This window comes from Pecten maximus, chromosome 2 (assembly GCF_902652985.1).
Source record: "Pecten maximus chromosome 2, xPecMax1.1, whole genome shotgun sequence".
Taxonomy (NCBI): Eukaryota; Metazoa; Mollusca; class Bivalvia; order Pectinida; family Pectinidae; genus Pecten; species Pecten maximus.
In genome coordinates, this window is record NC_047016.1 from 45220161 (window position 1) to 45236041 (window position 15881).

The 15881-nt window shown below is 31.9% G+C and overlaps 1 protein-coding gene across 13 annotated transcripts in view; it reads left to right on the forward strand.

Annotated features, from left to right (window-relative positions):
- LOC117322231 (PTB domain-containing engulfment adapter protein 1-like) overlaps positions 1–15488 on the forward strand; it is a 70531-nt gene extending 55043 nt beyond the window's left edge. For 6 of the 13 annotated variants that reach the window (XM_033877023.1, XM_033877020.1, XM_033877021.1 and 3 more), the window contains 6 exons: positions 1274–1306; positions 2066–2185; positions 3827–3965; positions 6562–6657; positions 8049–8206; positions 8965–15488. In XM_033877023.1, the coding sequence (XP_033732914.1) occupies positions 1274–1306; positions 2066–2185; positions 3827–3965; positions 6562–6657; positions 8049–8206; positions 8965–9042 (624 nt within the window). In that variant the 3' untranslated portion in view covers positions 9043–15488. The remainder of the gene's footprint in view (positions 1–1273; positions 1307–2065; positions 2186–3826; positions 3966–6561; positions 6658–8048; positions 8207–8964) is intronic. The other 7 variants (XM_033877011.1, XM_033877015.1, XM_033877016.1 and 4 more) reach the window with 7 other exon arrangements.
- Positions 15489–15881: the final 393 nt, after the last annotated feature.

A 15881-nucleotide genomic window follows, 5' to 3' on the forward strand; every position in this document is an offset into this window, starting at 1 on the left:
GCAGACACCATATATAGGTCATCAAACTATATAGGTCACCAGACACTTATATATAGGTCATCAGACACCATATATAGGTTATCAAACTATATAGGTCACCAGACACCATATATAGGTCATCAAACTATAAAGGTCACCAGACACCATATATAGGTCATCAGACACCATATGTAGGTCACCAGACACCATATATAGGTCATTAGACACCATATGTAGGTCAACTATATATAGGTCATCAGACACCATATATAGGTCAACTATATATAGATCTTCACACACCATATATAGGTCATCAGTCACCATATATAGGTCATCAGACACCATATACTTAACTTGTTAAGCTGTCTACTATTGTGGCACTGAGATGACAAATTTTGGGAAAGAAGCATTTTTCTTCAAAATCTTTATTAAAGAATTTCACATTTATTTTAGTTATTGCAGAAACATTGCCTACCACAAAACCTATATTTACAGTTTGAAAAAGAGAAAAAACAGTACAGTATTCATTGTGTTTCTTGGGATAGAAGCTGCTAACAAGGTTTAAAGGAGAAGAAAATGCCATTTTACTGAATACAATATATATCTGTGATGTATGATGCGACTTTCTAATGATGTTTTTATATTGTCATGTTTATGATGATGTGTCTGGCTGCCTTACTGCAAGTTATGCATTTTTGAAATGGAATCGTGAATCCATTAAGCCTTTATGTTGTGTGCTATGTTACTACAATATGTCCAGCATGAATTTTATAAAGTAAAACCTGTCTAATCAGACACTTGAGTATTCTGATATCTTCCTAAATCTTATACACAAATTATATATACTGTAGTCCTCTTCCATCTGGACAATCTGCATTTTCTGAAATATTGTCTTATTGTAATTTGTTCGCAAGTACTTTTTGAGGCTGAAAAAGTTGAGAGAGAAAACTCTATTCATACATTGTATAATTTTCAAACTAGGTCCATTTCTCTGACTGTGCAAGTCTAAATTACTTTCTTCGGCAGTTGTAGAAAAGAATGTTTATAATTTTGAAATTTGAAACTTATAACACAGAAAGTTAATTTTGAAGCAGAGTTATCTTTGTCAAACAGAATGTTGAATTTGAAAGTCATGGCAGCGTAGCAGGAACATGATATATGCAAAGGAATATTATTCTGGAGGTCATGGTATGAAATGTTTAGATTTCTGATGATTTTAATTAATTATTCGTTATGACTGTAACCATGACTACCAGGAGTCAGTTGTCAATATCCATTGGTTAATTTTAAACAGGACTCACCTTCTAATGGACACACCTCTCCGACGGTAAACATCCTTATTTTAACATCTGTGTTACTGAATAACCCCATAACAAGTGTATTTTTGAAATATTTTATCAAATTATAAACGTTTTTATACTAAAACATTTATTCAATCTTCGTATCATATATTACTGATTTGATATAGAAATAATAATATTTATTCAATATTTTTCTCAAAAAAATTATTTATTTTATTTTGAAAAATATCAATGATAATTCCATTTTCAACATAATTTTTAAGTTACCGGTATTTTAAAAAAAAATAAATCTCTGAATTCAAAATTTTATTAGAATTTAAAAGTGTTTCATCTATTTTCACACCAATCGAAAGCAAACTTTAATGAATCATTACCTAAAAAATAATAATACAATTTTTAATGTGTAATTTTTAATTCTACTAACAAGATTGGGGATGGTAATTTTGATTAATATAATTCTGTGTGATTCTGTATTCCAGTTTTTAAACTATATACAAGTACATGTACATGATTTCTTCCTGTGCCTACAAATGACAATGTGCAAATATTTAACTTTAAAAAAAAACAACAAACAAACAAAAAAATAATAATAATAATATGCTAAAAGGAAAAACACCTTTACCTGTGGAAACAGCAGTAAATTTTTAATTTTTGATATAAATCATTTTCATAATTGTAAATTGTTTGTGTTTGTAATTACAAAATATGCTAATTAAACCTAATCCATCTAATTATTTAAGATATACAAGTGTTTCAGATGTTTTAATTTAGAAAATTGTGTAAAGATTTCAGATGAGAATGACAAAGATGTTCTAAATACGTCACAAGGCCATTCGACAATACTTACACTAGCAAGCTCGCCTCCAACAGACGACAGTACCACTGACGATCAGAATAAGTCGGAGGTACAATAGAGTTATCTCCCTTGATTTCACTCTCTTACTAACTAACTAACCAACTCTTATATTTGTTTGTAGTTTCATTAACACTTTAATTTTTGTTTAGAGATTATTTCATATAGCATGTTAACCTGATGTTGGAGCTTTTGAAATAACAGTTTTTGTTTTGCATGTCATTTATTAATTTTGTTCACTTTCTTTAATTTGTACAGCTTTATTTTAAGTTGCAGTGCTTTAGAGAAATATATCTAGTTAAGTGTTGTGTGATGTGAATTTGACCAAACTTGTCAAAATATGGTGAATGAAATCTGTAAAGCATGGGAAATGGACAAAATAAAACCTGGCTGTGGACATCATTTTAAAGAAAACAGAAAAAAAAAACATTGGAAAAAATACAAATTTAAGTTCAGCATTCTGTAAATGTGGATGTTGGGTAGTTTTGTAAGCAGTGCACAAATGCATGACAGTTTACACTAGTAAACTTACAATTGTTTTGCATGTTTGGGATGAAAAGTATACCAAACTCATAATATGCTTTCACATATCTTCAAATGTTTCAAATATGTTTGACATCAATACAATTGTCATTCAGCCTAATTTTTTTTTTTTTTTTTTGGAAAACATTCAACTAATTCTAAAGAAAAGATAATCAAGATTGAAAAATATGTCTAAAAAATGGAACCTTTCATATGTAATTGTTGAATTTGCCTATCAAGGAATTAATAATGAATTGTGGATACAAAATCTTAATAGTTTTATAAGATAACTATAGTTATAGTGTTATGCATAATCTGTTATAAACCATTTTTAGTAGTTCTGACTGTCGGATTATGGATATAGTGACTTGACAAGATTAGATATTTCTGTTTTTATTTATTGTTTACTTCACAGTTTTGTACTACCTGCTTCCTTGTTGATCTGTTCTGTAGATAGAAAAGTGCTGTTGTTTGCTTAATTTGAATTTATTTTTTTAAACTTATGACTGTTACAATGATCGACTTATGTGTGGTTGATCCGGTTGTCAGTAAACATCACTATTAAAAGATCTGAATACAAAATAATCAGTATTAACACTTCAAATTCTATCTCGAAATTCAAAACTAGATGAAAAATTATCAGTATTTGAGCTTCTTGATTTGAAAATTTATCACTAAAAATCATTTGCATTGCACTTTTGACTGAGCAACTCTACCTGTTGGCAAAAGAACAAGGTTTATCCTGTCCAATATGGTTTCTGGATGTGTAAAGCACTAGCATTGCCCTCAGTGATGTTAGAAACGTATATTAATTTTAATTGGTTTGTCAACGTAATTTCATGCATGATTGATAGTGTGAGTTTAGAACAGATTTTGTAAAATATATACCATATCTTTGGAAATTTTGTTCCGATTGTTCTGTGATAAAAATATACCATGTACAATTGTATATGATTTGATTTTCCATGCATGGATGTACTGAAAGGCATTTTGATTTTAAAAAGAATAGGATGTACTGCTATTATATTAACTGTTTATTTTGCTGTAGTCTTTAAATCTCGGTATTCTTGGTAATAAATCTGTATATATTAACTCTTAATTTTGCCATAGTTTTTAAGTCTCTATATTCTTGATAATAAATCTGTTTATATTTGTTATTTACTTGTTTTAGTTACAGGCCGCGAAACAGACATCAGTCGGACGACGACTAGAAAACCTGCTGATTGAAGAAAGTCATATTTACAGCGAACCAAAAACCAATGGAACTAACGGCACAACCGCTCCCTCTGGTGGTCAAGGTTCAGGAATATGTAAGTTACCAAGGGAGACAACTGGTATACACAAAAAGGAGCCACATAAGTTTCACGGACTTCACTAACAAAAATACATTTGTCCACCTTCCTCAATTCACTGGAAATAAAAATTCTGTTATATTTAACATATTCATTTTTTAGCTCACCTGGTCCGAAGGACCAAGGTAAGCTTACGCCATACTGTTACTGGGGCAGGGCCAAATGTGGTCAATTGGGCTATATTGATATAAACGACTTCTTCTCTGAAACTGAGCAATGGATATTGCTCATATTTGCCTGGTAGCATCACTATTGGAAGGGGACTCAAAATTGTACAATTGGTGAGGCTGACCCCACGGGGGCCTGAGGGGCGGGGCCAAGAGGGGTCAATTGGGCTATATTGATATAAATGACTTCTTCTCTGAAACTGAGCAATGGATATTGCTCATATTTGCCTGGTACCATCACTATTGGGTGGGGATTCAAAATTGTACAAATCATTGGACTGACCCCCCAGGGGCCTGAGGGGCGGGGCCAAATGTGGTCAATTGGGCTATATTGATATATACGACTTCTTCTCTGAAACCGAGCAATGGATATTGCTCATATTTGCCTGGTAGCATCACTATTAGGTGGGGATTCAAAATTATACAAATGGTGAGGCTGACCCCACGGGGGCCCGAGGTGCGGGGCCAAGAGGGGTCAATTTGGCTAAATTGATATGAACAACTTCTCCTCTGTAACCAAGCAATAGATATTGCTCATTTTTGACTGTGAGCATTCCTTTGGGGTTGGGATTCAAAATTGTACAAATAGTGGGGCCGATCGTGACCTCCCTTGGGGCTGAGAGGCGGGACCAAAAGGGGTCATTTTGGCAGAATTGACATAAACAACTTTTTCTCTGAAACTAAGCAATGGATATCTCTAATATTTGACTGGTAGCTTTCCCTTGGGTTAAGGATTCAAAATTAAACAAATGACGGGGCCAACCCCTTTGGGGCTGAGGGGTGGGTAGCATCCTTTGGGGTAAGGATTCAAAATTTTATAAAGGAAGGAACTGACCCCCCGGGGTGCAGAGGGTGGGGTTAAAAGGGGTCAATTGGTTTAAACAACTTCTTTTCTGAAACTAAGCCATGGATATCACTCACATTTGTGTGGTAGCATCCCTATGGGGTTGTGCCAAAAGTCAGTTTCATTTCATGGATTAATGCATTTTTTGGCATAAAAACCTTACATACCCATATAAAATGCCTATAATATATTGACATGGCAATACCAGTGACAAATATACCTAATCATCATTCTTGTTTCATATCTCATGAAATCCAGGTGAGCGATACAGGCCCTCTGGGCCTCTTGTTCATATATTTGATCAAGTTAATATGATAACATTGGAATCAGAATATAATTACATCTTACCCAAAATTTTTAAAGATTTTCATTACAACTATTGAGTCTGAACATAGGAAAGCCTTGGAAATTTCTGATGCTATGATAAGAAGGATATTTTACTAGGTCTAGCTGAGAATTTTACTTCAGGAGGTTAAGGAATTAAGCCTCTTTCCCATTCTGATATGAATTATGAAACTTGTTACCAGTTTTTCATTTCAGCTCACTTGCAAGTTGATTGCTAAAATTTGAATGAACATGCATGTTAGGTATTGCTCAAGCAATACATGTCCCCTACCAGCCCCCACTAAAAATAGTAACGGTGACCTTAACCTTGACCCAAAGCCATGAAAGTAGAACTTAATCTGTAGCTACTCATACTGAAGTTACATACCAACTTTCACCAAATACCTTGAACATGGCTAAGAAAAGTGTTGAAAACTGGTGGACGGACTGGCAGATAGATAGACAGACAGACAGATGGATGAGGAGGAACCTTTAGTCCCCCTGGTTTCCCCGGTAGGGGACGAATAAAAATGAAATTTCAAATATAGGAGTATATGTTATGTTTACACTGTTTGTGGGATTCACCCGGCTGGTTGCTTTGCATGCTGTTAAAGAGGGGATCACATATGCAGTGTTTTCATGGTACGCCTAGGCTTTCTGCTTTACTGTCTGTGGATAGCTGAGATTTTCTGAAGAAATTATTGAAAAGTACAGTGTATACATTTTCACAATAAGTCTATATATATATATAGCATTTCAGTATGAAATCTTACCAAGTATTGTTTGTATATTCTCACTGTATTGTGAGAATATGTATTCAGTTGATATTTTACAGACAAATTCATTATACTGATCACAGCAAATTATTTTTGATAATAAATCTGATAACTGCTCAGGAAAATCAGAGAGAAACAATTAGCACCAAATAAACATCTGTACAGTAAGTATATGAAGAAAACTTCAAAACAACAAATGGATTAATAAGATTAGACTTGATAATGTATATCATTTTTTTGGCACATACACAAAAAGTATATATGTGTGTGTATATTTGGCACAGTTGTCATACAGGTACAAGGACAATCCAATCAATAACTTCTATGTCGCTTGCATGTTCTTGTTTGTTCACATGTTGGGTTGTGTTGTCATGGCAACTGAAAGTGCTATATATATCAAAATGGTTGTCATGACAACAGCTTTTCTATCCATGTTGTTGTAGTGTCACCACCCCCACCTAGTTCAAGGTCAAGGACACACAGTCAGCCACAGCCTCTGCCACTGACTTCACCCTCTCAACCGACCAATAGCCAAGCAGGTAGTGGTCACATGATCTAACATGATGGTTTAACATTATATACTGTTAGTTGGTTTAAAACTGTTATTCATTTTACAGCCGTTTTAAAAGTTCTATGAATTTGTGTTAATCAGTTCATGGGTAACGAGCATTAATATGGTATTGTATTTAAATAATAGCCCCGTTACTTTTACCAACTCAACTCCAATAAACTGTATTATCCAGCAATAAGCTCTTACTTAGTAATAAGCATGCCCATGTCTGTTGCAGTTCAGTTAAAATGCTAAAATTATCCTACAAAACACCCACCCCTACTTTATTACATTGTCCTACAATAAGCCTACTTACTACTTTAAGTCAAATTTGATGTGTTGACTACCTGGGCTTATTCAAGGATAAATACAATACCTACTGTAATCCATATTTAAATTGTCATATATTCAAATTAAAAAAAAAAAATTCCAGTATTTTTGATACCCAAACTTTCTCTGGTTTTGAAAGAATTACATGGAATTGAGAATTAGGATGAGTTGTATGTGTCAATACCATTATATTATGTTAGGTACAGCAGTATGGCACTGTCCTATTGAAGTCACCACAATTCTTGAAGCATATCAGCAGCCCCAACCAACTTTTCCTAACTTGACTGGATTGGTCATGTGATTTTGTTGAACATATTGTATCAAGAAATACACCTTTAGAGAACAAATCACGAGATATCTTATTAAATGCCAGATAATTTTACTCTGGATGTTATGTTCATACAGTCTTGAAAAGAATTTCTTTTCGACCTTGAAATGATCTTGAATATTTCATTATTTACTTTTTTATCACATTATTATTTTTTCTTTCATGTAATTACACTGGAACATATGAGTCATTTAAATCCAAATTAAAAGCAAATTTTAAACCTTTTTTTGATTTTGTGTTTCAAATCATTGGATCTAAAGAAGATCTTGGCACTGAATTTACACATAAAAAGTTTCCTGAAAAAAAAAAAAAAAAAAAAACTACAGGATATTCAAATGGCCTTAAATATAGACGTTCTGGATCGGTATGCATCCTGATTTAGTTTTTAAAACAAAAATTTACATCACAATAGAGGTATTTGGTTTTCCTTGTTTAAGTTTAAGTGACAAAAGATCGGAGACGGGTGATGGAGTAGATTGTTCTACTGGTTTTGCAAGCTTGAATGTTGGTGATGGTCACAGCATAACATGGTCTTAAGTAGAGTTTCATAATTTATGGCTGAGTTCAGTTTGAAGAGTAATCATTTGTGTTAGAAAAATGTTAGAACATCATTCAACAGAAAGCAGCCAGCTGAAATCATCAAATAGCAAAGATTTTTAAATTCCTATTTCAAAATTATTTATTGGGTGATGGTTTAATTTCTGCTAATCACTAATTAACAGCTGGAAAGGATGCCTTCGGTGCGACACCTTTTGGCACCGCTACAGCCGGAGGTCAGACAAAGGAAGATCCTTTTGGTATGCCAAGCTTCAACCCCAATAGTTCCATGGAAATTGACCAGGCCATACAGAGCATGGATAAGTTTCTACTAGATGTTCAGGTGAGTTAATTAACAGGTAAAATCTTTGTCTTCCTCTTTTAAGACCTGCTGGGTGTTACTACCTCCAGATACAGGAGACATTTAAGCTAGCTATCAGAGCTGTCAAACAAGCTTATTTCACTTAGTAAGATAATATAATTGATGATATTTTCAAGTTCACATGTTTGGAACCCAGATGAAAAGGATCAGAACTGAGGACTGTTTATTTAGATACATTGTTTAATGATTTGAAAAAAAAAAAAGGTTTTATTGCATTTTTACCAGTGAAATATAGAAATTTATCAGACTAATAAAACTTACATTTTCACTGCACCGATGAGCAGTGAAAATATAAGATTTTGCAGTGAAAATATAAGTTTTGCAGTGAAAATATAAGTTTTCCGTTTTTGACCAATGAGAACGGACCTTTGTATTCACCTTGTTGAAACTTGCCGATTTTTCCAATAGATTGGTTATTTTGTTGTATTTCTGAAATTTTCAGACTAGTTTTTGACAAAATACTCACTTGACGTTAACTATTCATGCACAGAATATCCTATAACAGCAGAAAACGCTTAAATTGCGTTGATTAATCCTTTCAAAATGGTGCCATCAAGTTGACGTGGAGTAACGTCACAAAGAGATGACGTCATTACTGATTCCCGCACTTTTAAAAATATCGATATTGTGTCATACTCGTGAAATACATTGTATATGTTATATTAAACGGGAAACCATTCAATATCCTCTATCTATTTATCTATATTTTATTTTTACAGGAGGGTTTCAGTCAAGGATTATCTATGGGATCAGAAGATTTTTCTTTAGCAGATCTTGACCCCCTTAGTCAGAAGTGAATCAAGATACAAGAGGAAGGTCACAATATACCATATTAATTGTGTTATAAGATGATAGTCCTACCCCAAAAAATGCTATTGTATTGAAAAATTGTTTTAATATTTCTAGAAATACTGAGATATATGTATACAAGATGAAAATTGAAATTGTGTATTTACTTTTTTTGCAATATTGTCATTTTAAGGCAAATTTCAATGTTCATTAGATCCTTGTTAGAACTTTTTACGATACATTTGGTGACACCTGAACATTTATGAAATGATTTTATAGGAGCTCTGCCTTTGGATGCACAACTTTCCTTTATATGTGTTCTCTTTAACACGAAATGCTAATATTAACTTGTTTAAAAGTTTGTTAAAACATTATACATAAGAAGTGTTTGTTGTGGTTAGTTGTTGCAACAATTGTGGACTGTTAACAGTTTTAATTTTCCAGTCTAATAGTAATTTTAGGGGAAATCGAGGACGTGATGGCAAAATAAAAAGAATGTATGACTCAACTATAAATCCATGTTGCCTTGAAACCAAAGCTGTAGAGAGTAAAACAAGGGAGGTAACTAGTGCTGTTGTGAACATTTGCCGTTATGATGTTATGACTGTTAAAACAAAATTGTTTTTACGATAAGTCAACCATTATCTCCTTAAGAAATCAAGGTTAGTCAAATATACTTGTCACGATGTGTTAAAAATTATTTATCATTATGTAGCATAATGTGTTAATGACCATGCATGGCCTATATATTTTTTATGAGTACATTTGCAGGCAATATGTAGATCATATATATAAAATTTTAACTGGTTGATATTTTAAGAATTGTGATATGAATATTTCAGAATTTTGTTTTTTGAGGTCACTTGACTTATTCAATCTGGCTTCGTCTGTCGTTTACATTGTCAGTCAAGTGTTGAGCGTCGCCTTCCGTTGTCGTCTTACGTTATTTAACATTTTTACATTATTGACTTCATCTCAAAAACTGCTAAAATTTTTCAGAAAGCTTCTTGAGCCAAAGATTAACCATAATTTTATGGTCCTCACCACCCAGGGGCCTAGGGGCAGGGCCAAAACATGTCTAATCAACTGAAATTTCAGAAATCTTCTAAAGACCCAGAGAAGGAAGAATCAAATTATTCAAGGTGCTTTATTAAAATTGTAAATTTCAAGGGTTTCACATTTCCTCTGGAAAGGGCTAAACTTAACTATAGTTTTTATAGGAAAGCAACATTTTTAAACTTAATTTGTTTCATTTCCCTTGGAAGTAATTCAAACTTGTCTAGAATTATAAGTGTGCCAACATTTGAAAGCAGTTTCATAGCATGGATATATTGATTCTGGCTGACCCCAAGGGACTGAAGGGCGGGGCCAAAAAGAGTCAAGTTGACTGAAATTTCAAAAAAAATCTTCATCTCATTAGCAAGATGTGGTAGAACCAAATACTTTTCTTGGATGGAATGGTCTCCAGGTTCTTAACCAAAATTTTAAATTTCATGGCCCCTGTAGATAAAAATTGTAAATACATAGCAAATAGTTACATGTTTAAGACTCAGGTGACCGTCAAGGCCCATGGGCCACTTTTTTTTTTGTGTCAAATGAAAAGCATTTTATTTGTACGTTTGTTGAATGTTGGCCTTGAATATTTGTAAATATATCAGATGCATTCTGGAACTTCAGACTTGAAAACAGGTATAGATGTAGTTACCCAGTAATAGTTTAATATCATTAATCTACTCATATATCAGAAAGTTTACCACCTTTTATTAAAATTTATCAAATCAAGTTCTTCAACGATAATGGTTTTTTTTTTTTTTTTTTTTGAGAACAAAAAGAGTTTTGGATATTTTGGAGGCTGTAAATCTACCTTTAGAAAATATACTATACTATCTGAAATAATTGTTATTTCATTAAGATTTCTTTTTGCATTGGATCAATAGGCAATCATTTATGACACAAGATTTGTATGTTTATTTTCAGTTGTTACAATATAATTAAACATAACAGACCAGCTGGCTGGTGTTTTATAAACAACAGATTGTATATTGTTTACGAACATGTAGATCAAATGTTTGCATTTTGGAGTGATAATGAAATACTTAAAGGACAATAGTACTGTGTCAGGAACTGGAGGCAGGTGGGTGTTAGATATTAGAGACAGGTGGGGTAAAATTCTGTAGATCATTCTGCACTCATTATGTCACTTTTCTTTTAAATTTAGCTGAGAAAACCTTTTTGATTACAAATTTGGAAAACCCTGAATTATTCAAAGCAATTACAGGCTTTTATCTTTAACACAAGTATTTATTCAACTTTTCACATTTTTAATTTTTAACAAATCGAATACATTTAAAAATGTTAAGGAATCTTTACAAAAGTACCAGTTACATAAAATCTAGGCATGTATAGGATTGGAATTTCTTAGACATTGAAATATTTTAAGACCTTTTTTTACTGGAATTAAGAAGCAGAGTTCTAGATAATGAGATTGAACTGTTGCGGTTTATTTGTATTGCATAATAGTTTGACTTTATAGAGAAATAAACTGGATCACCCTGTAGTAATGATATATGTAGAGTGATAATATTCTGATGAATTAAATCCATATAATGTTCGAGTTAGAATTATAAACCCATAAATTCGTAGGGATTTGGCACCTATTTCTGATACCACTGTCTGTGTACTGGTACACGTATGTGTAATTAATACCATGGAGTTCAGAATTTGTGACAAGTCCCTGTGACCTAGACATAAGACAGGCATCCTAAAAATCATGAATCTCTGTAAAAAAATCTTTTTCTAATGAAAATTTTATTGTCACAGTAAAAGTGCCAGATTTCTTCATGGGGAGGGGATGATCACAAGGGTGGGGGATGATGTCAAGCAATGATGTTCATTTTAAGTGTTTCAGAGAAGTGTTTTATTGTAGTGGCTCCTTGTAGACTATTAAGATGAAGATAAGCAATTTTGAATGATTAAGATAATTATTAGTTAAGATCATTTTTAATTAAGATTGTTTTTAATTAAGATCATTTTTAATCAAGATAATTTTTAATTAAGATCGTTTTTAATTAAGATAATTATTGATAAGATAATTTTTTATTAAGATCGTTTTTAATTAAGATAATTTTTAATTACAATCTTTGTTAATTGTAATATGTTTTATAAATGATTAAGATATACGGAATGTGATAAGAGATGAGGTTATATTTAAGATTTTATCTTTAACAATTGGTTGTTACTTTTAAAGAGACTGTAGATGGTGTATTATATAGATTGTTTATGTGATCAAATCATTCAATTACATGATTGAATATGTTAATTAGAAACATCAAGATGTAAAATTAATACTAGTCACTGATGTGGTTATCATACATAAGTCAACCGTTAAAGACATATATGTATATTATGCTTTGATCAAGTCTATATTAGCTGTTTCTTTTTATAAAGTTACCTTTAGGTTTGAACAACTTATATTCAGATCAGCTGACTTTTAATTTATTTTTTGGGGACATTTAAAATTTGCTCTCTTTTAATTCAGTATTAGGATCAGAAAATAATCTCCTTTTTTCTTTTTTGTTTAGCAAATAAAAATACTGTTAAGTTATATTTTCATGAGGTTCAAATATTCTAGTTTTCCAAAACGAAATCATTTCATGAAGAAAATTTACAAACATCCATTAAATAATGTTATAGTTTCAAAAGTCCTAATAATATACCATAGATATGATAATGCCCCTCACAGCAAATTTTGGTTTGATGACACACAAATTAAATTAATATATAAAAAAAAACATGAACATTCGTGATTTTACAGTAAGTATAAATTGATGAAATTTCATTGAAAAAAAATACATGTAGATGATAATATTTCAGATAATCAATGTCACTCCAAACCATTTTTTTTTTTTACGATAACTTCCCCAACTAAATAGCTGCTTTCTGCATCAAATTAACAAGAACTGTTGAGCCTAAAAAATTGTATTTGATTCTGAATATATAATTTTGCTTATAAGGAATTTTGAATGATCAAACTCTGTCACGATTCCAGTCTATATGTTTTATAACTTAACTTGTTGACTTGGCTTAATTTGTTGATCTGTGGTGTGTATGTGTGACTTCTAATGTAAGGCTCAAATATGGGTGCTGCACACGTAGAATTAGTGTAAATATATAAATGTTTTACAACTGAAGTCATCTCCTGTCTGTGAAGTGTCCTGTTAAAGAAATAATTCTGAACTGTCCGTTGCAGGTTTGAATATTGCTATTTCTGTGTGTAATTAAAAGTAAACTTTGGATGAATATTGTAGCAAAAAATATTTGTCTTCTCACTGGTCAGCTATTTTATACATGGTATGTTCCACAATACATGTAAAAAAATTGGTTAACCTAAATATAAAATCTCTTCTGATATTGTAATATATTAGATAATGATAATGAATGACCTTTGAATCTGAAGAAACTTTTTAAGTGTGTGAAGTATAAAGAGTACATTAAAAAAGTTAAACAATACTTAATATAGTTCTGTATTTTTATAAACTTAGTTTAAAATTTTGAAAGCAATGAATAGAGTATGTTCGATTTGTAATGTTAAGTTCATAATTTTTTACTTATATTCATTCAAAACATTCGGAATTGTACAACTGAATCGGAGAAGATGTAGTACTCCTGGATACAAAATGTCTTATAAACAATGGTTACGATTCATTTGTCCTTCAAAGTTGTAACAAAGGGTTACAATTCAGTTAACCTCCAAAGTTGTAACCAAGGGTTACGATTCATTTGACCTTCAAAGTTGTAACCAAGTTATTCCCTAGAAGTGATGAAAGAGAAATAAATGATGGCCTCACCTCTGATTTTCGATGTTATTTCACAAATTAAAGATATGAACATTGTGTTATAATGTATATAAACCAAGATGCCTCATTAGTGCCAAATTAATATTATACATTCAGTTTTAGACATTTTTCTGGCTTGTATGTATACAGATCCAGAAAAGGTAAACTCTGAAACCCTTTCATTTGAAAGTAAACTTGTTATATAACACATAGAATCCATATGGTGTTATAAGAAATTTTCTTGACATGGAATTTTGGAAATGCAATAATACATCTTCAGATATTGTATATATTTAAATCTGTTTTTTTTATCTTTAATATGAAGCAATAAGAAAAGCATAGTAGTGCTTTAGATAACGAAAATCAGAGGTGTAGACAAACAGTTTTAGTTAAAATATTCAGAACCGAGATCAGGAATTAAACATTTGTTGAAAGTTGCTATATATAGACATGTAAGTGGTTGTATATATATTCATACATTTGTATTTTGCCAACGATATTTTTACAGCAATATATTCATTTACATATTTCATACAAGATGTATCCATACACATAACTAATTATATATATAAATGTTTTATGAGGACCAATGTTCATTAAAGTCATTTTTTAACCATTAAGCCTCTTACCTTGCACAACTTTATCGTGGATCATATTCCTTGTCCTGTGCTGTCACCGATTTCATCCAAAATTTTGATATATTTTGAAAACTACTCATTTTATGTTTTATGCTGAGGTATGGTGTCCATTGTCTATTCGGTGTCATCTTTTCCATTTTAACAACTTCTTCTCACAAACCAATAGGCCTAGAGTCATGATATTTTGCTGGTAGATTCCTGGAATGGCGCCAACAAATTTTGCCTGAGGAAATGACCTTGACCAAAATTCAAGGTCAAAGGGGTCAGATTTGTTAAAACATTCAAACGACTTCTTCTCACAAACCAAAAGGCCTACAATTGTAATGTTTCATTAGTATATCCTGTGATGAGGACCCACAACGTTTGTGAAAAGGAATGACCTTGACCCATATTCAAAAGGTCAAATTTGTTAAAACATTCAAATGTCTTTTCACAACCTGAAAGGCCTAGAATTGAAATATTTTGATTAATTAAAATCAGTAACTACCAGGTGAGGTATGCAGGCCCAATGTGCCTCTTGTTCAATGGCATCCTGTTTGATAACAAGTTTTCCTGATTCATTCAGTAAGGTGTTTTGATGTAATCCTCATATCCAGCTTTATTTTATTAGAAAGGCAGTTGCATTATCCTGTGTAACTTTGCTGGTAGCTGTTGGACTATTTTTAAAGCTAAAATATGTAAATTTAACATAATTTTCTAAAGCTGGTAAAATGCATGACTACAAAAACAAGTCAAGAATTTAATTCTTTTTATTACTAATGAGTAAGTGTGCTAAACTTTTTCATTAAGGATGTATGCTACTGACATATCAGTTATCTCCCTTGAATTATTTGATTATGTCACAAGAAGTTGGAAGATATTAATGAAGACTCGTTTGGTTCTCTATTTTGAAGTCATTTTATTCATTTGTTGATACATCTCGTTATCATTTTAGTAGCATTTGGTTGATTGTAAAACACATAAATATATATAGAACATTAATTGATTTGTTACTTGTCTGTTTCTTCTAAAAATACAGGTACATTCTCAACGATTTTACATCATAAATCACCCCAAAATATCTGGACTATTTCTGTACACAGAATCAGCAGAGTTGGATATTTACCAAATCAAACACATATTTACTAATTTAAAAACAAAATCAAAAACATGTTTCATTATACCCCTGCAACAAAGGTAGGGGGGTATACTGGAATCAGGTTGTCTGTCCGTCCCTCTGTCTGTTGACACATTTTGTCCACACAACTCCTCCTAAACTGAAGGGCCGATTCCAATGAAACTTCACACAAATATTAATGATCATGTGTAGATGTACATGCTACTTTCGTTTTCTCAAAATTATGGTTGCTATGGTAACTGGTCACTATAAACAGG